At 38.1% G+C, this 26235-nt stretch overlaps 1 protein-coding gene across 1 annotated transcript in view; it reads left to right on the plus strand.

The window, feature by feature from the left end:
- STMN2 (stathmin 2) overlaps nt 1–18587 on the plus strand; it is a 64508-nt gene extending 45921 nt beyond the window's left edge. The window contains exons 4-5 of the mRNA XM_043976243.1: nt 7950–8141; nt 18382–18587. Coding sequence (XP_043832178.1) covers nt 7950–8141; nt 18382–18441 — 252 coding nt within the window. The 3' untranslated portion in view covers nt 18442–18587. The remainder of the gene's footprint in view (nt 1–7949; nt 8142–18381) is intronic.
- Nucleotides 18588–26235: the final 7648 nt, after the last annotated feature.

Raw genomic sequence — 26235 nt, forward strand, 5'->3', positions numbered from 1 at the left:
TCAATTGAGAAAAGAAAATCAAACTGGCAATAACTAAAATATAGACCTTCATATCCCTTCTAACTCATGTATATGTAGAGTATAAGTGAGTTTTAGATACCCTTTAACTCAAATTTATCTTCCATTTTATTTTTGCAGTAATTAAGCTCCTATAACCAGCACTATAACTAATGACAGTAAATGAGTTTGGACCATATCAGAAGTGCTACTAAAATGTACGATAACTCTTTTCTGTGTCTTACCATTTTCTTCCCCATATACACTAGAGAAGAAATTATATCTGTAATATGGAATCCATTGTGGGATTTATGTAAAAATTAAAAATCCTACAATAAGTCACATCTCTTTCTTTAAGAGAAAGTGTAAAGAGGATCTTTGTCTTCCAGAATGTCACGGTTAACATTTATTTTCTATAAATATTATCTTCCAGACATTGGCATTAATTACATCAGTGGGCCATTATCTTGCCCTATTATTCCATCCTGTTGACCTTCCATTTTAGATCAATACCATTCTGATATGCTCAAAGGTTGAATAATTTTTCTCTAAATGAGCTCATTTTAACAACACTCAGCAAATTTTGCCTCTGTATTAAGTCTAAATCATCCAAGTCATCAAGTATGTCCCTTTGGCAAATAGGCCCTCAAGTGCTTAGGTCAGAGCTTTAATTTAGAGCATTTTGCTTCTGCTCAACTTGATGGTCCTCTAGGGAAAAGGAATTTTGATTCCACATCTTCATTTTGAATCGTGTCTCATTTCAGCTCAACATTTAAAGGTAACAGAGCTACCAGAATTTAAAACATCTCCCCGTGAGACAGAAGCTGGAGGGCTGAATTTGGAGGATAACAGAGATGAATTCACCCCTAGCAACTAACACCAGAAAATAATAGATGAGACCCAATCCTTGGGCTGCTATTAGAACAATGAAGGATTTGAGATGATAACTTCCTCTCCCTACTGAGTTACTAGAGAGGTACTCAAGACTGGTGAAAAAGACCATAATATGAATGGAGTCTAAGAGTCTTCATTTAGGACAGGGGTTCTTAACCTTGACCCATGAATTTTGTTGTTGTTGTTTTTTTTAATATCTTCAATTTCCTTGGTAATACTTTTATTTCATTTTATGCATTTAAAAATGATAGTCTGAGAAGGGGTTCATGAATTCATCAGACTGAACCATGATAGAAAAAAAGGTTAAGAAACACTGGTTTAGGAAAAAAAGAGTTAATGAACAAAACCCCTAATAAGGTATCATGCTATTGAGAAAAGCTGGAGGGTTGTTCCCCCTTAATTCACCTCCCATTCTACACTTCACTGCAGAGAAGACTCCTAGCCATAAACCGTGCCCAGGGAAGGGTGACCTGACCTACTTTTCCAGGCCTTTGTTGTTGGTTAGTGAAATCACACTCACAGACACATTCTTCACTTCCTTCCATTCTCCCCTGTTAGCTAGAGATGAATAAATGCTGTCCAGAAAACCTTGGATCCTAGGGGACATAATCTGATTTAACTCTGAATGACTCTAAAAGTACCAACCCCATTAATAGAGCCAAATGCACCACTCTGGCCTGTGTATAGAATCCCCATGTGGGAGCTATACGTTCATGCTCAAAGATTCCTTTTGGCCCCACAAGGCTAGAAATCTGAAAATACATCCTGCCACCAACCTGCCCTATTAAATTCCTATCCATTTTTCTTCTCATGCTCATTTTCCTGGTGTACTTTTCTCACTAATTGACTTTTTTGAATGGGAAAATTATGATCACAATTATAAAAAATAAAATTAATTTTTGTATTAACATTGAAAAATAGAAAAATCAGAATAGTTTTGAGTGTCAAAGTTTCCAGTCAAACAGTTATGGCTTCATGCATTGGGGTATCTACATATACATATACATATACATATACATATACATATACATACACATACACATACACATACACATACACATACACATACACATACATATATATATCCATACATGGATATATGTATACATATATATTGCTCATAGTATTTCAATATGATTAATTTCCCTTGTGATCCTATGTGTTTTATTTGATGTACATTAAAATATTATTCTGAGTCCATAGATTTCACTATACTGTCAAAAGGAGTCTAGCCATGATATATTCCTGTGATAGAGTGCTAAGGCAAAAAGCAGGATAAATGATACCCTGTCCCTTTGGCCTCCTGTTCATCTTATTTTTTCCTCCCTACTGCCAAAACTAACACCATGGATTTCTAGAAGGAGTATCTGGATGGTTTATTCAAAGCATAGTTGGAAGTCTAACCAAGGTCCCACGTTAGAGAACTTTCAAGGATCTAAAGTAATTCTGCATCTGCTTCAAGGATTTAGGATTGGGTCAAGGGTTCCAATTCAATCCATGATCCTAAGGACAACTGAATCCTGAATCTGCAACTAACTGAGCCTTCTCCCAAGGGTTGTCCATATTAGAGATGGCCCAGAAGTAGATTGTACCTTCTGGAGTAAGAGATCACGGTACCTTTTCCCTTGACCATTTTCTTCCTGGTGTTTGTCTTACTGCAAAACTGCCTTTCAATTTAGCCCTATTCACCATCTCCCTCTTTATCCAGCAAGGTGATATAGAGGGAGAGCAGACTTCATTCAGCCTTAGGAGCTCTCTGAATCCACTCCCTGTCTCCTCTCAGTAGACAAGGAGCAAAGACTGGACATATGACACAGTGAGACTCCAACAAGCCTTCAATACCATGCCAGAAAGCAATGACAACATTCAACACACTGACCCAAGTTACTCTTTGAGTCTTTTCAGAATGTAGTAATGACAATAGTCCACTCTCCCCCACAAAAAAACCCCTCAATATAGATTTCCTCTCAAATTAAAATCTCCAAGTAATAGTCATTCATTTTTTTAGATGGAAGGGCCACTAGTTAAGGGTCTTTGTCATACACAGCAATCCAAAAGTGTGTAATAGGAATATATTTACATAAACAAGCTATATCGAACAAGCAATGACAACATTCAACACACTGACCCAAGTTACTCTTTGAGTCTTTTCAGAATGTAGTAATGACAATAGTCCACTCTCCCCCCCAAAAAAAACCCTCAATATAGATTTCCTCTCAAATTAAAATCTCCAAGTAATAGTCATTCATTTTTTTAGATGGAAGGGCCACTAGTTAAGGGTCTTTGTCATACACAGCAATCCAAAAGTGCATAATAGGAATATATTTACATAAACAAGCTATATCAATGATTTAGGATGATTTAGAAATGATCCTGACTATAAGAAGGACAGGCAAAAACTAGAAGGGCGCTTATACTATTTAGCATGAATACTATTTCCTACACTAATAATAGCTAATGTTTTTTTATAGTACTTTAAAATTTTCAAAGAGCTTTACATATATTAGCTCACTCGATTTTCACAACCACCTATAAGGTAGGTGTTAATATAATCCCCATTCTACTGATGAGGAAACTGAGTCTGCAAGAAGTGAAGTGACTTACAGAGGTTTCACGTAGTAAGTGTCTGCAGGAAGATTCAAACTCAGGTGTCCCTGACTCGCAATCTAGCATTGTATTCATGACACCAGGGGCTCTTCCCCTTGCTTGGGTCATGGAGCCCTCTGACAGTCTGGTGAAAACTATGACAGATAGACCCCTTCTCAGAATAATGTTTTTAAATGCGTACAATAAATAACATAGCATTACAAAGGAAGACAATTATGTTGAAATAGGTTTATCAAAATATGTTTTCAGAACAAGGTCGTGGATCCCAAATCACTGCTTCTCAAGTACAAGAGTCTTAAAAAGCATTTTCAATGAGATATAAGAGAATAAGGAAGTGATGGGCTCTTCAAAGGGCCCTCATGATGACAATAAAAGCATATGTAGCAGGTAGCGAGGATTAATCCCTTTCTTTCTTAGTATGCCACAATGGAAAGTGTTGTGTACTTGCCAATCAGTCAGGAAGCATTTATTAAGCACCTGCTGCATGTCAGCCACTGGCCTAAGTGCAGAGGATACAAAGAAAGGCAGAAAACATTTCCTGCTCTCGAGGTACTCACAGTCCAATGGAGGAGACAACATACAAATAACTAAGCACAAGATATATACAGGATAAATGGAATATAATCAACAGAGGAAAGACACTATCATTAAGGTTTCTCAGGAAAGTATGCCACAGGAAAGATAGGATTTTAGCTGGAACTTGAAGGAAGCCAAAAGACAGAGAGGAGGAAGGGGGATAGCCAATGGAAATGCACAGAGTTGGGAGGAGTATCTTGTTGATGGGAAAGCAAGGAGGCCAGTGTTGTTGAATCAGAGAGAATGTTAGGGAGGTATAATGGGTAAGAAAACTGCAAAGACTGGGGAAGGGGGAGCAGGCTGTGAAGAACTTTGGACACCACATAGAGGATTTTATGTTTGATCCTAGAGATGATAGCAAGCCATTGGAGTTTACTGAGTAGGGGAGTGACCTGCACTTTAGGAAGATGACTTGGAAAGCTGAGTGAAAGATGAACTGGAGTACAAAGAGACTTGTGACAGGGAGACCAAGCAGAAGGCTATTGCAAGAATCCAGGGTGGTAACAGCACTTCAGTCTGTCACTTCTTACTACCTGTATAACTCTGAGCAAATCACTGTACGTCTCTGGGCCTCTGTTTCTTCATCTTTAAAATGGAGAGGTTTACTCTATGACTGCCAAGACCCTGTCCAACTCTAAACCTGTAATCTTTGTTTTGGTTTAACCATCAAAATGCTATTAGTCACTCTCCAGAGGTGAACAGTTTTCATCTTAAAATATCAGTGGAATGCATTGACACAAATGATTCCACTATTTCAATGGTGCTTTGGTATCAAATGCTCAGTTTAGACACCTATCTGAGATCTGAAAAATTGTCACTGGATTTTGTTTTTCTCCCAGTTAGAGGTTTGTTTTTTTTCCACAAGGGCTTTTAACAACATTTATTGCTTAACTTAAAAGACCAAAAAGTGTCTAAATTAAAACCAAATATTGTTTATCACTGCTGTTTACAAGGATTCCTTTTGAAGTCTCAACCTAGAGCATAATCCAAGCCTAATAGATTTCCCAGAAAACAAGTCTAGTATGAAAAATAGGTGTCAGAATCATGCATGGCTTTTCCCTCACTTTGATCTAGTGAATTTGTTGACAAAGAAAGTGGTTAATTATTTTCATGAAATTCCCTATATTTTTTTACACTGTCATATCTTATTTCCTTTTTAGTACAATCTTGAGATCATTATATAAGGAAAAAAATACCAGTGAGTCAGATCCTTCTGGGTGAATAATCTACTCCTTGGATATAATTTATGGGTTTTCAAAGCTCACTGACTCCTCACCAGTAGGAAAAAGAATGCATTATATGCGATGTCATCCTATAAAGACCTTTACAAATAGGTCTAGATGACAGTCAAAGAATTGGAAAATATCTGCTTTCTGCATCTAAAAGAAATATCCATAGCTACAAAGTCCACATATTATGATTTATGGGTTTTTTCCTTATATCCAGTGCCCAGCACAATGCCTGGTACACAGTAGGTGCTTAATAAATGCTTGTTGGTTGATTGGTTTTGCTATCTCATATGATAGGCTCAATTGAAAACCCTCACAGAACCCAGGTGCTATGTCCTTTTTTCTGTCCCTTCACCATTCCTTCAATAAATGAACAAGTATTTATTGAGGATGCTCAGCACCATGGACAGATAGGTACATAAGAAATGGTCTTTAACCTGCAGGAGACCAAGACTAACACATAAATGGCATATAGCTGTATCAGATGTGATTATAATCCAAAAAGACTGATTCTACACTCTACCATGGGAAAACCAATTCTATTAACTACCAAACTATGAGACTCAGATAATAAGAGTTATAAGAGTTCATAGAAAGGGAAGATGAAAGGGTAGCTAGGTGGCACAATGGATAAAGCACTGGCCCTGGATTCAGAAGGACCTGAGTTCAAATCCAGCCTGAGACACTTGATACTTACTGGCTATGCATCCCTGGGCAAGTCACTTAACCCTCATTGCCCTGCAAAAACAGGTGGGGGGGGGGAGAAGAACAGTTCCAGTTGCATTCAGGAAGCGAGGAGGGAGGAAAGAGAAGGAAACAAGCATTTATTAATTAAGCATCTACTGTGTCAGGCACCATACTAAACACTTTACAAATATTATCTCATTTTTTTCCTCACAACAACCCTGTGAGATAGGTGCTGATAATATTCCCATTTTATATTTAAGAAAACTGGACTCATGATAGTTAAGTAATTTGCCCAGGATTACACAGCTAGTAAGTATGTGGGACTGGATTTGAACTCAGGATCTTCCTGACTCCAAGACCAGGACTCTAGCTATTGTACCACCTAGCTCCTCATATTTTATCTCAGAGCTTCAAGGGCGGGGTGAGACTTGATCTGCGGTTCAGAGAAAGGGTTGGCTTTGGGATGGTTCCAGGTGAAGAAAACAACACAAGTATATCTATGAGCCTGATTTATGTGCCTGAGTGGAATGGCTGTTCTCTGATCTTGTCCTGGTGCTTCTCCCAATGGCTGCCCATTCCTACAATGGGCTTCATCCTCCATAGGATGAAAATGCTATGAAAATCCTTCTCCTCCTTCAAAGATTAGCCCAGGTGCCACCTCTATCAAGAGCACTTCTCAGCCAAAGGTCATCACTCTCAGAATTCCCTAACCCAATGATGTTCCACTTTGTAAAACAATTTTTAAACATTTTCAATACAAAGGGAGCTCATGCATACTGGGGGAATCATCAGAAAAGATATTTGAGGAAAGGTTGGCCTCAAGATGGCTTTAGGAGGCCAGAGAGGATTTAGATAGACAGAAAGGAAAAAGGAAAGGAGATGGATAATTCTAAACAATTTTTCAACCCTAACTTTAACCCCTAGTTCTGTAATTCCAAGAGCAGGGATTATGTCATTTTTCATCTCTTTAGTCCAAGAACCTAACACCTTGCATGTAGTAGGTGTGTGATATTTGTGGAATTAGGAGAGTGATGGATTTGAAAACCAGAGGACCTGGATTTGTTTCCCAGCTATGCCACTTACTAGCTATATGACCTTGGGGAAGTCATTCCCCTTTCTAAAGCAGTTTCCTTAGTTTTTAAATGAAAGTGTCATGTTGAATATCCTCTAAGGCCTCTTCCAGATGTAAATCTATGATCCTCTATGCATTATTGAATCAAACAGACATTATCTCATTATTGAATTGAATTGACATTATCCCATTGACACACACCCTGGACCACACAATCCTAGGAAAAGGTAGGCTGGGGGGAGATTCTACTCTACGCACTCACCTACTCCAGGAAAATGAGTCTCCAGGGGACCTCAGAGGATTCAGGAGAGGCATTAGAAGAAGAGCTCTCACCTGTGAGTGCTCAAATAGACATTGTACCATCCTGAATTCAAAGTGGAACATTAGGCTCATAAAAAAGGGAGGAGCGGTAAAAGGAGACTGTCAGTTTAGCTATTCCCATTGGTGAGATATAAAAGGCTCACACACAGCAAGGCGTTACAGCTGGCCAAAGAACAATGCAGCCGGAAACCAGGCCCGGAACTCTCCCCAGCCCTTACCCATTCTTCTCTGACCTAAATGGAATGTTGGCATCCAATGATTAATTAAAGCACTTTATGTTGTATAAATGCTTGACAGCAATGCCTGAAACTTAGTCAGCATAGTTTAAATGCTGCTTCTTTGAAGATAGCTTGCCCAAAGCAAAAATCCCCAGCTGAAAACGTTCTTTCTCCAGTTAACCGTGTGCTAGCAAAACGCTCTGAGAAATACCTCACTTAACAACATTGATGAAGGAGTAGAGGAGTATTATTTCTCATAAAGCTCTCGCTACCCCAAGTCAATGGCTCATTCTTCTGACAGGTTTGCAATTGGATGATTGTCAGCGGGATGTGTTTTTTTCCCCTCAGTCTCAGGAGGCCCAGGTGCTCAAACAATTGGCAGAAAAGCGAGAACATGAGAGAGAAGTCCTTCAGAAGGCTTTGGAAGAGAACAACAACTTCAGCAAAATGGCAGAGGAAAAGCTGATACTGAAAATGGAACAGATTAAAGAGAACCGTGAAGCTAATTTAGCTGCGCTTATTGAACGCCTTCAAGAGAAGGTAAGTGGGGCATTATTCTTGTGAGAGATATCTTCTCAGCTCCAAAGCAAAGGAGGAAGCAGGCCTGAAGTTCTAGAGGAAACTGCCTCCCTTTTCTGTGTTTTTCTTGATGGGTCCTTGTGGAGGAAACTCTGGTGCTTTCGCTGCCAGGGGATGTTTATGTGGCCTTGGAATACAGAAATTGCAGGACCACACCATTACTATCCCTGAATCAAGTTCAGAATAGGGAATAGGAAAATGAAGAGATTCATTAACATGTTCAGGGACAAGAGTAAAAATTAGGCTGATGAAAGCATCTAAACATATCTATTTGAGGCTGTTGCATAATAGATAGAGAGTTGGCCTCAAAGCCAAAAGGACCTGCATTCAAATCCCATCTCTAACACATACTGGTTGGTTAACCATGATCATTTAAGCCTTCAGTGATGTAAGCAACCCTCTAAGGTAGTAATGTACACAAAGGGTGCCAATATGCACTGATAGAGGGATTTTCCTACCTCGAAATTACTTTTACCATGAAAATCACAGGTCTGGTCGCTATCACTATTCTAGTTCTAGTTATAAAAAAGAAAAAAAAGAAGAAATTTCATATTCAGCAGAATACACCTTTCTGACAGCTCTGGGGACACCAAGCAATAAGACAGCAGAGCAGAGTTCTTTTTCTCCTCCTTCCATTTTGTTATCAGTTCAGCAGTTGGGAAGCTTTGAATCTGGTAGAGTCACAGGAGCACAAAACAGAGTCATCATTGCAGACCTTCTCCAGAAGGAACATGCCATTCCCTCTGCCCCTCCATTTCCCTTTCTGGATCTTAATGGTAACCAAAGGCAACCAGGTATTATCTTATGTGTAATGCTAGGTTCCCTGCCAGGAGGTAAATGTCTGCAACTAGAATGGTAATTGGGCAAGTTTTTCTTTATTCCAAGTGGCCTCGAGCTATCCTGCAGTAATAAGGACCATGTTTACGTTAATGACAGTTTGGGAATGGTAATATTTGTAAAACTCTGCACACATGTACACACACAGATACACAAAGGCAGCCCCTTCTGATTCCATTTGCAAAATAATTTATGCCCTTCTGCCTACGTTTTTCATCTGTACATCCAAAGGGTGATGAGGTTCTACAAATTGTCTTGTCCCACATATTGCAAATCTTTTCCCATTCCCCTATTTATAATTCCAGCTCATAGCCTAATGTTTCCAAGCCAACTTATTTGCCACCTCAATACCCTTCCACATCCTTACCAGATTTCCTTCCATGATGCTCCCAATTACTATATCACTCTGCCTTCTAGATTAGAATCCTGATTGTGTACCTATGTGCTAGACTGAGTCATTTCTGTTTTATGGGTATCATCTCACAACACAGGCCTTCAGATAGTCTCAGTTAATGTGGCTTCCTTCAGGCAGGAATATTTATGCACTCATGATCTTCCTGAAGCAACTTCACTGTGAACACTGTCTAGCATCAGGTAGCAGGTCTCCTCTGAACAATGGACAAATTTGAGCTTTGGATGATTGCACTTGGGCAAATAAAATAGCCCTCCTCAAGGCAATAGGGATCATATGTAATCATTTTTATACCAGAGGCCAAAAGCAAAGATTCTATTTGAGGTGGGTGAGGGGGGAAGACCTCTTTTCAATATTTTAAAAACAAAAAACATTCCACATGTAGTTATTTCCAGGCTTACAGTTTAAATCTCATTCTCAATCCTATCCACTTGAAAATGAGTTCATTGTGAATTCATTGTGAATTTTTACCTACATCAACCTTGTACTGTAATTGTATTTCATAAAGAGTAAATGGAAGGCTTGACATCTGCCAACAAGACTTTCCCTGTGATAGCAAAGTAATTATCATCACTTAGCCAGGCTAGTGCTTATGGCCAATCCTGTTATAAATCAGAAATGGCAGGCATTAGTGATATGATTAATGGTATAGCCCAAATGGGCTATAGCAGTATTTACAGCCACACTAGCATTCCATAGCCCAACATACAACAGCCATATCTAACAGGATATTTGCTCATTGTCTAGGGCAGCTGGGAATGATGGGATTTTCCCTTTCTCAGTTTTTAGAACTATCCCATAAATTTCTGTTTCATGAATTTTTAGGTGCCCTGTCAGTACTAGGTGGCAAAGTGGAAAAAGTACAAGACCGGGAGTCAAAAAGACTCATCTGTCTGAGTTCAAATCTGCTCAGAGACTTACTAGCTATGTGACCCTGGACAAGTCACTTAACACTGTTTGCCTCAGTTTCCTCATCTGTAAAATGAGCTACTGAAGAAAATGACAAACCATTCCAGTCTCTTTGCCTAGAAAATCCCAAATGGGATCATGAAGAGTCAGACATGACAGAAAATGATTGGACAAAAATTCAATTGATTTTTTTTCTAATGAGCATTCCCCACCTATTTCCTCCTTGAATATGTAATTAATGTATGAGAAAGGTAGATGCTTTCAGGGAGTTTGAACCCAAAATTTACAATACTTTTTCTTAGTATTTGACGTGTTTTAAATTATTCTAACTGCCTCACTTTTGTAGGAATCATCCATCATGTGCCTGAAATGAAAAATGAAAAATAATAATATCTGACATTTATCTAGTGCTTTAGGGTCTGCAGAGAGTTTTTCATGCATGGTCTCATTTGAGCTTCACAACAACCCTGTGAATAAGAACTCAAGTTATTATTATCCCCATTTTGCAGATGTGGAAAATAAGGCTCATTGTAGTTAAATGACTTGCCTATAGTCTCTCAACTAATAAATGTCAGAAGAAGAATTAAACTCCAGGTCTTCCTGACATAAAAGTCCAGAGCTCTATCCACTATTCCATATTGACTAAAAGAAAAAAGAAAAATAAAATAAAACAAACAACAGTGTTAATAGGAACAATATGTATCACAACAGCCAATGGTGACATCTGCTCTATTAAAAGTAGCTGTGGGGGCAGCTAGGTGGCACAGTGGATAGAGCACTGGCTCTTAATTCAGGAGGACCTGAATTCAAATCCAGCCTAAGACACTTGATGCCCTGGATAAGTCACTTAACCCCAATTGCCTTACCAAAAAAAAGTAGCTGCATTACGGAAATGCTGATAGTTAATCAGCATAATTGATTATAGATATAACAATAATAATAATAGCAAGCATTTATATGGAACTTTTAAGTCTGCGAAGCTCTTTAAACACATAAATGATCTCTTCACAACAACCCTGTGCTGTGGCTGCTATAATTATCCCCACTTTACAAATGAGGAAATTGAAGCTTAGAAAAGTCAAGTGACTTGCCCAAAGTCACACAGCTACTAAGTGTCTGAGGCAGGATTTGAACTCTGCTCTTCCTAACTCCAGGTCCAGTAATCTCATAATCTAATAAGTATTTATTGAGAGTTGATCATGTACATGCCTAGCACATTGCAGTAGGAGGAGACTACAAAAGAAGTATTAGACAACCTCTTGCAAAAAGTTTATAATTTGTTTCATGTGTAGATGTTTTATCTCCCTTATTAAATAGAGAAGGCATCGTGGAATAGTGTGTAGAAAGGTGGCTCAGAGTGAAGATCTGGGTTCAAAGTCTGCCTCTGGCACATACTGCTTTTGTGACTGTGGCAAGTCACTCATTAAGAAATGTTCCAAGACTATAAATTGATAAGCAGATGCTGATTGGTATTGGTAGATCAAGTTTCTTCCCAGGGAGTTTCAGGTACCAGTGAAATCACAGGTCAAATCAGGAAAAAAACAGTACAAATTAAATATTAACTTGTGCAGGACAATTAGAGGGGGGAAATGCAATATGTGGTAAGTGCTAAGTACAGTAGATCATAAAAGGAGATATGATGACCCACCCAAGATCCCTCCAGCAGCTGTAAGATGCACCCAAATCTAGAACAATAAGAAAATGACAGTTTCAAAGGACACCCCCTCCATCAGATCCAGAAACTGGATATGAAATATCATACCAGGGCCACATAAGATTTTTTTAAAGTTCCAACATGGTACAGTGGCCATGGTTCAAATCCCATCACTGATGCTTATTTCATCTGCAATCTTAGGAAAATCGATTAACCTGCCTTAGCCTAATTTCCTCATCAACAAAATGAGAGTGTTGAAGTAGATCAGATATATAAAGAGGTGTCAGCTCATGTCCCACAAACAGGGGAGTGCCTGGTGAGAATCAGATTAAAATGTAACTGGGAAATCTTTTACAAAATAAATAAAAATACAAGACAATATAGATAATGTTCATTTCTGGTTTTCTAAGTCATTATGCAAGCTGAAAGGATCTGTTTCTTTTTTGTGTTTGACATCACTGGACTAAATGACCTCTGAGGTCACTTTAAGCCCTAAATCTATGATCCTATGAATTAAATTACAAGTCCTGGCTGATGCCTGATATAGTGCTCTAAATATGGCTGCATATTTGATTCATAATGTCAATTTACAGAAACCCAGAAGTTCCCCAGAACCCCAAATAAAGTAGCATGCATCTATCAAATAAAGGGTCCCTTATCAGATGAACACGCCCTCTTTGGTAGCCCGAAATTATACTGTAACATCCATTAGTTTGTAGTCCTTTCTCTTCTACCTCAAAATGTGACATGCCCTTTTACTTCATCTCTCTAATCATATCATCATTCATTTAAGTGTTCAATTCTTTACACAGAAGAGGATCAGATTTGGAGGAAGATGGATTAGAAGCACGGATTTATGAAACTGTAGCACAAAGATTCCTCCTTTATGCAGATCTATTTGTATCATCCAAATAGAATGACCTAAATAGTGATCCTCAGAGCTCAGAACTGTAATTAACAAGTCACGATTGATGCCTAGATGTTCTGTTTTGGCATAATAAACAAATTACTGTTCTTGGAATCTTGAAAAGTCAGTTTCATAAACTGAGTTGTAAGAAACCATAGTCCACCTCATACTAACTTCTGTTTGTTACTCTTATCATAGTTTGCTAATCTTTTGTAGTAGTCCTCAGTACCTGTCCTTGCTTCAATCTTCTTCATCATTGTTACCATGACACCAAAATTCCATTGTCAAGAACTTCTCATCCCTCTTGAGCCAATTTCCCTTTTACATTCTCAGGCTTTAACATCTTAACTATTGTTTCTCTGAATTCTTTGAAAGTCACTGTCCAAAAATCTAATGTATATATCATACTAGGCCCAGAATTTCCCACCATGTGGATCATAAATTCTAAGATGGCAAGGATTCACTTCTCTTCCCTTTTCATAGTGGGTGGGTATCAGACATGTGGTCCATGGGTTGAAGTTACTTGTTTCAATGAACCTAGATTAACTTTTTTCACAATTTCCTCAGAGATATGGCAAGGAATAGAATTAAATATGACCTTTCTGCCCCTCCAAAAAAGGAAGGAAAAAAGGAAAGAAAGAAGGAAGGAAGGAAGGAAAGAAGGAAGGAAGGAAGGAAGGAAGGAAGGAAGGAAGGAAGGAAGACAGACAGACAGACAGACAGACAGACAGACAGACAGACAGACAGACAGACAGATAGATAGATAGATAGATAGATAGATAGATAGATAGATAGATAGATAGATAGATAGATAATAGATGAATAGTGGCTAGATAGCACAGTGGATAGAGAATTGGACCTGGAGTCAGGAACACTTGAGTTCAAATTCAGCCTCAGACACTTAGCTGTGTGAACCTGGGAAAGTCATTTGAACTGACTGCCTCAGTTTCTTCATCTATAAAATTGAGGAAAATTATAGCACCTACCCTCCAGGTTGTTGTGAAGATAAAATTATGTATTTGTAAAGCACTTTGCAAACCTTAAAAAGCTATTATCATTATCGTTGTTATTAAGAATGGAGGCCTTGTTGAATACACTATTTATTTCTCAGGCAAGGTAGAGCAATCTGTTATTCCTTCTGAGCTCATCAAGTAGCATTGCCCTAAGGGATGCCAGGATGACCCATCTCTGATTTTTGAGGAAAACAACAGTCTCACCTTCAATAGTGAGAAGAACAAAGAATCCTGGGAGCTTTATTATAAGCTCCTTCCTCCTGTTCATAGCCAAAGGACTTTCAATCTAAGTAATCACATTTAGGTGTCTCATGGAAATGTTAAAAATTAAATGTTTATATAAATTAAGTGCAAAATAAAACAAACTATTTACTTGTGATTGTTCATTACACCTCTAATAATGTAGCCAATTCTAAATGGAGAACATTATGACTGTTGTTATAGTGGTAATAGCATCATATACTATGATATAGTAGCAATAATAAAACGAAATATTTTCTGTGAGAAAATAAAATTCAGCCATGTTTTCTCCCGAGAGACAGCTTTGAGCACCATCCAGTTACCTCAATTTTCCATTTATAATCACATATCCACAGTTAATAACAAAAACAACAATAATGGCTTAATTTGAATAGTACTTTACATGCATTATCTCCTTGGAGCCTCACAACAATCCTGTGAAATAAGAAGCTTCAGTTTTAACATCTCAATGATAAGAAAACTTAAACTGAGAGAAGTACAGTGGCTTACTCAGTGTCATATAGAAATTAATTGAGAGCAAAGCTGGGACTCAAGTCCAGGCATCCCAATTCCAAGAGCTGCACTCTATTCAAGGTAGGTAAAGAATCGTACTTTACTGTAGTAATAGCTAGACTTTCTCCAGGCTTGAATAAAAAAATCAAATCAGCAAGGATTTATTAAGCACCTTTTATATATCTGGCACTATGCTAAGTGTTAAAGATGCAAAGAAAGGCAAAATAAACAATAACAACAAACCACCATCAAGCTCCATTAGCTGTAGCCTGCATTCATTGTATACATTGTGGCCTTTTCCTCTGTTTCTCCTTGTCATTTTTATTTAAAAATCTTGCTTAGCTGGTAAAACTGTCCCATCATTGCCATTGAATACGTCATGAGTGGTTGATGAAACTCCTCAAAAAAGATAGCAGTGACGTCCAGTATTCAATAGGAACTGAGATAGGAATTAGAACTGTGACTTCACTGGTGCAAGGGATTCCTGGGTGAGAAAACTCCCAGTGCCAGCGCAAGTCATCATCTTCTATGACATGTATGACTTAAAGAGCTTCAGAGCACTGAGAACTTAAGTAATTGGCCCAGAGTCACACAACCAGTGTATATCAGGCACAACACTTGAGCACAGTTCCTTCAGGTTTTGAGGCCAGCTCAGTTGATCATATTGCCTCTCTCCAGTATCCCATGTGTTGCCTTTATGAGTGATCCAAGTTCTATAGTATCCTTGCAGGGTTGGTTTGTTTTTTCTGTTTCTTTGTCACAAAGTAAGAAGTCTACAAAAGCAAATTAGTCTGATCACTTTCATCTCTGTCGTTGTGTGTAGGAAATGAAATGAATAATAATAGCTCACAGTCTTACAGTGTTTTAAGATTTGCAAAGTGTTTTATACACATTATTCCTGATACAAGTTAGTTCATGACCACTCATTATTCAAACTAGGATGATCTTTACAATATGTGGATCTAGCAGAGCAGTCTGTAATCTCTTATGTATCATCCTGAGTTTGTAGTTCAAGTGTACAATCAACAGCATAAAGAACCTTGTAGGTGAATGGTCCAAGGATTTCTGTTGATAGACAACCTATTGAGCTGAAATAGAATAATGGAATGTTAAGAGCTGAAAATCACTTTAAAGGACATTAAATTCAGCCTCACCATTTTACAGATGAATTAACTGAGACAAGGACAGTGTCTGTGACATGATGAAGGTCATACAATTTCTTAGTGTTTGACCCAAAACCATAATCCTGGGTTTTTTTTACTTTTTTTTTGAGGCAATTGGGGTTATGTGACTTGCCCAGGATCATATAGCTAGTATGTGTCAAGTGTCTGAGACCACATTTGAACTCAGGTCCTCCTGACTCCAGGGCCAGTGCTCTATCCACTGTGCCACCAAGCTTCCCCCACTTTTTTAATCTTAAACCCAATGCTTTTTTCTAGCATATTAAGCATTCTTATAAGTACAAAAGTTCAATGTAATTCTGGATTCCAGATCTTTTATTATATCCTTGGGTACAGATTGTGCAAAGGAGAACCAAAACTAGCACCCTCTTTAATTCTACTGATGATGAGTAATGAATCTTAAAAGGTTATCATTATGACTTTGATGAGCTTTTTTCTAGTATTCCTTAATAATTGATCAACAAACATTGATTAAGTGTCTACTATGTATGTGAGGGAGGGAGAAAGATAAAGAGGAGGGGGAGAGGGAGAAAAGTAGTGCAGGGGAAACAATTCCTACTATCATAAAATTTACCACCTTATGGGATCTACTCATCAAGTCAAACACTTTAGTAGAATCAAAGATTGATAGAAAAGATAATGGTGCTCTGTAATTCCCTACTGGCTGCATAGAAGGGGGTGGGAGGAAAGCCTTGCTTCATTTGAGTTCCTAATGTCAATAGTATCTAAATGATAATATAGTTCAGGATTATGCTCTAAAGAGGTGTGGTCAGGAATTTACCAGCAAAGGAGCCATGAAGTATCTGGAGGGGAAATAAAAAGAAAACAATGCTCTAGAAACTCAGATGTACTTATTTATAGTCTGACCTTTTCCTGCTGAGTTTCTAGCTCACAACCCATACGTGTTCATCCCAAAGGCAAATAAGTTTTCTTTCTTTAGCTAATTTATGGCTTTGTAGGGGGTACTCTTCAAAAATTATTTAAGTCATGCAAGCTGTTTTCTTAGTAGACTAATTACAAAAGTTGCTACCATTTATGGGTACCTTTCCTTTCTGAAAGCTGTGTCCACAATTGGCATAGCTGCCTCCAGCAAAGCAACGGTGCTTTATTGTAGTAATATGGATCCATCAGCTAGAGTTTCTCCAGGCTTAAAGAACAAGTCAAATCAGCAAGTATATATTAGACACCTGTTATGTGCCTGACAGTGAACAACAACCACAAAAATAATGTGTTGTTTAAAATCTAAATGTGGGTTCTAATCTGCCCCCCCACCCAAAGTCTTGGGGGAGGAAGCTGGCTAAAATCACTGATAAATTCAGCAAGAGTTTAGGCTTTTAAAGATTTATTAAAGCTTGGATATATTCAGTATAGCCAGAGAGACAGAACCATTTCCTTTCCTAACAGCCCACATGAAATCTCTCACCACCAAGACAATGTCCAGAATGACAAGGGGAACTCCTGTTCTCCCTCTCTCACCACGTGCCTATTCCTCCCCAAAAAAAGAGTCAGGCAGCCTGCTAAACTCCACTTCCTAGTTCCTCTCTCCCTCCCCAAAAGGGGAGGTCCTTCAAGCTGATTCGTTGAAAGTGGTCTCTTACTGATGTCAGTAGTACACAGCCTCTGAGAATAACATCACTCAGGGCCAGCCAGGTGTGGTCTACATCCAATCATCCTTACTAGGTACTTAGTCAATTTCTCATTCTCACCCAATTCAAACAATACTAAGTCAGTCAGGTGGGGCCCCTGGGCATCTGTCAAATTCCATTATTTTATCACATTCAAAAAACAAACAGTCTTTGCCCTCAAATCCACAGTCTAACATGAGAGACAACATGCAAATAATTATGGACAAATAAGTTACATATAGGATAGTGAACAAAAATAGATGGTTGTACTCAAATCCTGTCAATTGTGTTTTCCTTTTAACAAAAATACAACAAAACAAAATAATAAATCACTAATTACCAACTTTTATGTCAATATTTAAACATGACAATTTGGAGGAATGTTGTTAAATATTCAGATGGCTAGGTGCAGTTTTGAGGATACTCCTTCAGTGAAAAGCTGTACATTGATCCAAGTAACATTCAAGTCCATTGATTGGCATGACCTGAGGGTGGTCTAGGTGAGTTAACTTCCTTTAGGTAGTCAGGAAGGTCAATCTACATTTCCTTTACAGTTCTGCTGACTCTGGGCTGGCCTTAAGAAAGGTCAGGCAAGGCTCCCTGGTTAGGCCCTCGAGTGGAGGAGGTCTCTGGGACCCCCAAAATCCATTATTTTCTCACATAATCATGTCCTTAGAGAATTTCTAAGCATAGAATGCTAGCATACAAAGGAATCTCAGAGATCCAACTGCCCTCATTTTATAGTTGTTGAAATTAAGACTCAAAAAGTAAAACGACTTGGCCATACTCCCATGACTGGTCAGTCGTCAGAGCAAGGCATAGAAGTCAGATCTCCTGAATCCCAGGCCAGTGCTATGTCTGCTACACCATCCTATCCCTCTATGACATTTCTCTCATTGCTGTTTTCCAGGAGAGGCATGCTGCAGAGGTTCGTAGGAACAAGGAACTGCAGGTGGAACTGTCCGGGTGAAGAGAATGGCAGACATAACATATCCCCATCTCTAGTAAACTCCCCTGCCTATATTATAATGGATCATGCGATATCAGTATGGGAAAATGTATGACATGGTTTAAAAAAAAAAAGAACTCATTATAAAAAACAAACAAAAATAAAAACAATGCAGTCTCTTTGCAGAATGATTTGCTTGATGTTTAAAAAAAAACAACCTTGGATCTTATTTTGTAAATACTTACATTTTTGTTAAAAAATACAAGTATTGCATTATGCAAGTTATTTCATAATCTTACATGTCCTGTAACAGGCTTTTGATGTTGTCTCTTTCCACTCAATTGAATTTGCTAGGTCTGTTCTTTTGGAAGCTCCCCACGTCCAACTCCATTCCCAGCACTTTTCATTCCAACAGAACATTGAGGTCAGTAGTAGGTTATGGTGCTAGAGACCAATCATGCCTAATTGCCTAGAATGCTTCATAATCTCTGAGCTTTGATGAGACAATAACTAGATCACAGGTATTGTGACTCCATGTGGAAACCATCCAAATAAATAGCTCTTTGACATTTGTATGCTCATAATCTATTTAATAGCCTAGAGACAACAGAATAATTCTAACATAGGCAAATTGATCATCTTCCCATTCATTTCTGCTTCCGTTGGGTTATGGGCAACAAATGTGACTTCGAATTTAGAAAAGGGATGGATTGAAAGACAGCTAAGATCGATCTGAGTAGAAGCAAAAAGCTGAATGTTATAAAGTGCTGAACATGGCAACACCTAAGTGGTACAAATACAGCCATAAAATACTCCTCATAAAAGTGGGCTTAATTCTCTAGTTTAAGTTCTTTTGATGGAATGAATAATTAGTGTGTCAGGTGGCTTATTCGTGGATGCCATGATTGATGATGTTCATTTTTATGCTATTACATATAGTACAAGTACATGATGCTACTGAATATTTTTCAACTTGGAACCTGTGAGCTGGTTGTTGCATTTAAGACATATACACTTACATATACACTCCTACACACTGCTGACTTCCATTCAAAGCTGGCCTTTCCATCAGTGTTAGGGGACCTCACCTCATTAAAAACCTATCTCTAACCATGAAGACTGTAACAGTTAGAGGGCTAGACAGGCACTCGTCGCCAACTACGGGACTCACCAAACACACCCACTCAAAAATATTCGCAGTTTTGAAGTTGTTTCCCCCCAACCCCACCTCTTGAAGGTTGCTGCCTGCATATTCTCCTCTTCATTAGTGCTATTTTCCTGTATGTCATTGTGAGCAAGCTGTGATGAATAAAGAATTGGGGTTCTGTGAACTGAAAAAGGTCTGGTCTGTTCTCTTGCTGCTTCAGTGGTGTGATGATCAAATGCTGCATTTCCAAAGGGCAGCTGAGGGGGAAATGGATGCCCCATTGACTGAGTCACATTCCAGCCCAGCAGGAAGTGGGTCAGCAGATAATGTCTCTCCAGAAACCCCTTACCAGGAAACCTTGATTATCAGTCCATCAATCTAAAAATAGCAAAGGCCTGAATGAGACCCACCAAGACTCAGACCCATGGTTCTGAAGAGTATCATCCCCTTCCAGGTCTCACAGGAGAATCCCATTAACCACATCAATTAATCAGCAAGAATTTATTAACCACTTTCTAATGATAGCAAATATTTATATGGCAATTTGAGGTTTGGAAAGGACTTTACCTATATTATCTCATTTAACCCTCACAACAACTCTGTGAGGTAGGTACAATTATTATCCCTATTTTAGTGATGAGGAAACTGAAGGTGAGAGGGGTTAAGTGAGTTGTCCAAAGTCACATGGCAGGATCTGAAATTAGGTCTTCCCATCTTCAAGACCAGCACTCCATTCACTATGCTACTAGGCTATCTCTATGTGCTGGACACTATGCTAGATGCTGTAGGTTCAAATACAGAGAATGAAAATCCTTCTGAAATAGACTCCACAAGGCTAGACTTCTCAGGCCTTCCCATAGGTTCTTATTCCTGTATATCAACACCACTATGACACTGTAGTATGTTGCCTTACCTATGTCCTTGTAATAGGCATGTAGATAATTTAATCTAAGGATTATTAATCCCTTTTGTGACCTGGACCCTCTTGGCAGTCTGGCAAAATCTCTGGAACCCATCTCAGAATAATAGCTATCGCCTGCATCCATAGTTGAAGGAAATGCTAAATTTAATTAGAAACTAGTAAAAATAAAGGTGTAATTTTTCCCACCTAAGCTCATGGACACCCTAGTTGAGAATCCCTGATCTCATCCAACCATATCACTCTCCCACTAATCAAGAATCTGGTTTTAAAAATCAGGTCTTCTCACCCGCCCCCTCCCAAAAAAAAAAATCAGATCTTCTGATTACTCATCCAATGTTCTTCCTCTATATGATGCTGCCTCCCTTATGCCTGTTAAATTTTTTTGAATTATCAAAAAAGAATTTTTTTAATTCTACATAGGTTGGTCAGTAACAAATCATATGATTTCCCTATGAGTCATTAACAGAATTGTAGACTGAATGCCTCTGCTAATATTCATATTGCTACTTTGGGGAAATGATTTGATTTCCTATAGTTGATTTCCTATATTTGATGACTATGCTAGGCACTTGAATGTATGAGATTGGATTAGATGTCTTTCTTAAGCTTCAACAACTATCTTTTAATTATAAGTATAGAAAGAGTAATCATATACTCAGCAACATTGGTTAAAAGGGTGGTATAGGAAACTGCCAAGAAGGTAGAATTAAGTCTTCTTGAGCCTAATTCTAAAAGCCCACCAACTCAAAACAATTAAAAAGAAAACACCAGATACATAGGGATTCAAACTTTGTCTGAAAGATAAAATGGAAAACATCATGACACAATGTAAAACCTTCTGAAATAACTAAAGAAGGCTGAGACAGTTCCTTCACCCAGTCTTCCCTAGGTGACCTCTGTTTTAAGCTCTAGCTCTAGTAATTTTCCCCTTCTTTTTCAGTAATGATCTGACTTGATCCCCTAACACACCCCTTAAAGAGGAAAGAACAATGGACACACCCAATCCCAGAAGACACCTACCTGTGTGTTCATTACAGTGTGGGAGGAACGACCCAGTAAGACAGTGCCAGTCTCCTGTGCCAAGGGTGGTACAAACCGAGATGCAGTCCTTGAATAAATAAACTAGGGAAGAAGACAAATGAAAAAAACATATGTGGATATATATGAATGTGTGTTATTTAAGCTATTAAAGCTTAAAGCTGCACTAAGACTTTTGAGACCCTGTATGAAGCAGTGATATAAAAGGATCTGAAAATTCTAATTTTAAAAAAAGATAACAAATTCTATGGGACCACCCATAAGAATGTCATGCAATGTCAAAAAAAAAAATCCTGTAATTTTTCAAATGGGATATTTCAAATAGGATAAATGGGAATATTAAAAGAAGCAATAATGACAAAGATTAAAGTGAAATTAGAGTGGAAATCATCTATCAGAGAAGAAATCAAAAAGACCAATAAGGGGATAGATAATTTAGACCACATAAATGGAGAATTCTTCCAAAACATTAGTCCCTCTGAAAATGAGAATGGTAGATTGGGAGCTCAAAATATATTTATGGACAAAAATTTGGCACAAAAGAGCCAAAGGACAAATAGCATTGAAAGGTCACATGAGTTCTCTAAAAGGAAAAACTACTGATATTGAGGACAAGATTTAGAGATAATATGATCATTACAGATCTGGAAAAAATATATAATAATGATGAATTGAAAAGCCTCAGACATCTCCTCATTCCCCACCCAGTTACATTCATTTGGGGACTTCTTTGACTTCTCCAACTGCATTAATTTTCAAATTCTTTGGTTTTTCCAACTGCACTTATTTTGGATCTCTTTGACTCCATTATGTCCTACCAGGTACCTTTCTCCCCTACCCCTGCCCTCTCACTTTTTTTAATGTGTTGTCTTCCCCTCCTTAGATAGTAAGATCCTTAAGTGCAGGGGCTGTCTTTCTTTTTCACATTTGTATCCCCAGCACTTAGCCTAGTGTCTTGCATAATGTAGGTGCTTAATAAATAGTTTATGTACTATGACTGTAAAAATCCTAAATAATCTATTGCAGGAAATAAGACACAAAAATCCATGAAAGGTACTGAAAGCTAAGAACAGAATATTTATTGATAGAATCATCAGATTTCCAACAGAGAGAAGTTAGAAATTTCAACATTTAGTCACCAAGAAACGTAGTAATTAAAGGTTAGTATTTTTATGTCAAAATATATATATTGTTTTTCGGCCATCAAGGAAAAATCTATCTGAACAGCCTTGTACTACTTCTGACCAACAAGAAATCAAAGGGATTAGAATATAATAGTGTAGAAAGCAAAGGAGATTGGTGTATATTGCATGATAACATATCCTATACAAGTGAACAAAACAACCGATAAAAAAGATGGACTTTCAAAAAAAAGGAAGGCACATTAGTCCTTCAAATGAAAGTAGACTCAAACAGGCTATTAGACATTTAAATACTTCAAATGAGAAATGTGCAAGAAAAAATAACAAGTATAGCTAAACAATGACATCAGTTTTTTTATGTTTCCAAGACAAGATTATTGTTTAAAGGAGAAATTCTACATTGAACAAAGACCAATGTAGATGATACAGGGAACAGAGTGCTAGACATGGAGTCAGGAAGACCTGAGTTCAAATATGATCCAGGATAAGTAATTTAGTCTCTGACTCAGTTTCCTGATCTATAAAATGTAGATAATAATAGCACCTACCCCTTAGGATTTTTTGTGAGGATCAAATGAGTGTAAAGTGCTTTGCAAATCTTAAAGCACTATATACATCCTAATTACAATAATAATAAAGCTGAATATACCACTGGGAAAAAATTATATTTTAAGAACTTATGGCATATTCTAACAGAAAATATTTAAAAGTTTGCATATTTCTCGGTATCAAAAGCACTTTTACAAAAACTGTTCATGTACTAGGGCACGAAGAAATCTCGAATGTTAAAAGTCAGAAATAATAACCATATTCTTTATATATAATAATAAAATAAAATAATCATTTAAAGAGGGAGCAAACAAAATATACAGACATAAGACATAATGACATTCAGAACAATAAATGGGCCAAAGAACAAGAATGATCAATAACTGTCATGGGCCCAGGGTACCCCAGAAGTTTTCTGGGGTAAATCAAAAGAACCTCTTTGAGAAACTAAACAAAAGGACAGACACACATAAAGAGATAAGGGCCACAGGATCTGGACTGAGTTAGCTCCAGGACCCCCACCCTTCATTCCAGTCTCTCCCATCCCTCAGGGAGATAAGATTAGGTGTGGCTGCTGTCTTTGTGGTATGAGGAGGATAGAAATGGCTTGAGAGATCCGGAGCCCCACCTCACCCAACTTCCCCCAGCCACCACTAGTAGAGGATGGTCCTCATCCCTTAGGACCACCACCATCGATCTTCTATAAAAGTATCTGCTGGTCTCCTACTCAGGGAGATAGGTATCTCAGAGCCACACCTCTGTGCCATGCCTTCTCCCCCATGAAAAATCCAAGGATTTCTCTCTTGGTTTCCTTTCCCTAGCACCCTAAATAAACTATTATTTTATTCTAATTGGATATGTGTGCAAGAGGGTGTAATTCTTTAAAGAGCAATTCCTAAGAACCCTGTGAAAATTTATTTTGATTTGGGGACCCTACCTTTAGGCTGAGATCAGAAAGCCTTAGGCCTTCAGGGTCTCTTCTGTGTGGGAGGAGCTGGTGCCCCCCCCCCTTCAGCTAAGCCCCCAGCTCCCTCCGACCTGAGCGGAGCTATCTGAAAGCCCCCGGATAGCCTGTGCTGAGGCACGTGAGGCTGGAGCGCATGCGCCCCCCCCCCCCCACCAGCCGCAACCCTGGCTGGAGGATTAGCTTGGTCTGTGGGGGTGCAGGAAGCCCGGAGATTTGAGTGGAGAGAAAAAAAAGGTATATATAAACCTGGGAGTTAGACAGCAAGGGGGTTCGGTTGGACAAGGAGGGATGAGAGAATCTGAGAAGAGGTTTGGACAAGGAGACGGTGGGGATGAGACGAACAGTAACACAGGACTAGGAACAAGGAAGAAAGGCCGGCAGACAAGATTAGAGGGGTGGCAAAGGCGGCAGAGGGCAGCCTGACGGAGCAGACAGACAGAAGGTTGGTGAGAGAGAAACACCGGTTCAGCAGTGGCAGTAAGGAGAGGAAAGTTAGAAGCAGGGGGATTTACAAAGTGAAAGGGGCTCAGGGTTAGAATAAAGGACCTGAGTGCCCTAAGGCCTCTTGCGGCTAAGGCCCTTATTGTATTAAAAAAGTTTGAAGCTCAGCAGGTAGGAAAGCAACCAGTGGAAAGAGACTGCAGGAAAGCAGTCAGGTTGTACATTTTATTTCCCTGTATTCTTAATTTGAAATAGTATCTCATAAATAAACTCTGCTTTGATTATTTAGCTAAGAGGCCTCTTGATATTTTTTGCTTATCAATTTGGGAGTGGAGCAGTGTGGTGGAACTTTATAAATGGCCCACATTAAATTAATAGCAGTCAGATAGCCAAATAGTCAAAAGTCCCAGATTAGTCCTCCAGTCAGATTAGTCCCCCCAAATTAGGTCTAGTCATCAAAATATTCCTACAACCCCTACCTCAAACCCCCATCAATTTCCCCTATAACAATAACTATAGAAAAGAGAACAGTTATAATAAATTAAAAAGCCAGTTTTAGAGATGCAACAGAAAAGTAAAAAGTTTTTTAAATTGGGAATCTTATTTTAAATATAAAATAAATTGATAAATTCAAAACAAGCTCAAAAGAAGAAATCTTGAAAATAGGATAGATAGAGGGCAGCTAGGTGGTGCAGTGGATAAAGCACCAGCCCTGGATTCAGGAGGACCTGAGTTCAAATCTGAACTCAGACACTTGACACTGACTAGCTGTGTGACCCTGGGCAAGTCACTTAACCCTCAATGCCCTGCAAAAAAGAAAAATTGAAAAGAAAGAAAACAGACTAGATAAAACTGTGAACATAAAACTATTAAATGAAAAACAAAATTAGAATGATTTTACATATTTGTATCTAATGGTAGCCATGTCTAGGGTGATAGGATGGGTGGAAAGAAGAAAGAAAAAAGAGAAATTTACAAGATAATTATATTATATATTTAGAAGGAATAAAAAGTAGTACATAATAGTTTTGCAGCTTCATGTGCAATCATCTTTTTTATTCAATTATGTTAGGAAAATGCTTGTTTTATTTCATAATTTAAAATAAAATAAATAACTTTTATATAAACATAAAATTGATAAATCATTAGCTAACGCTGGGGAAAGTCAGGTTAACAAAACAGAAAATAAACAAAATTAATTCACAACAGAGGAAATAAAAATAATTATTTAATACTATTGCATACAATTATATGCTTGTAAAACTAAGAACTTTTAAAAATGTATGATTACCCTTAAAAATGCAAAATGAGGAAGGAAGGAAGCCTAGCATTACCTAATCTCAACCTATATTACATAATAGTTATTTTGCTATATGGTACAAATTTAAAAGGACAAAAAAACAGTGGCATAGACCAAATAAATAAATACTGAAGCAATCCATCATGACGATTCAGTGTTTAGCACTCATACACACAAACTACTGAGGGAAAATATGCCTATTTAACAAGAATTGTTGGGGAAACTGGAGAGCAGTTTGGCAGAAAAGAGATTTAGACCAGTATTTCCTACCTACTACATTACACACCACCATAGGCTCCAAATAGAGAT

This window comes from Dromiciops gliroides, chromosome 1 (assembly GCF_019393635.1).
Source record: "Dromiciops gliroides isolate mDroGli1 chromosome 1, mDroGli1.pri, whole genome shotgun sequence".
In the NCBI taxonomy this organism is placed as follows: Eukaryota; Metazoa; Chordata; class Mammalia; order Microbiotheria; family Microbiotheriidae; genus Dromiciops; species Dromiciops gliroides.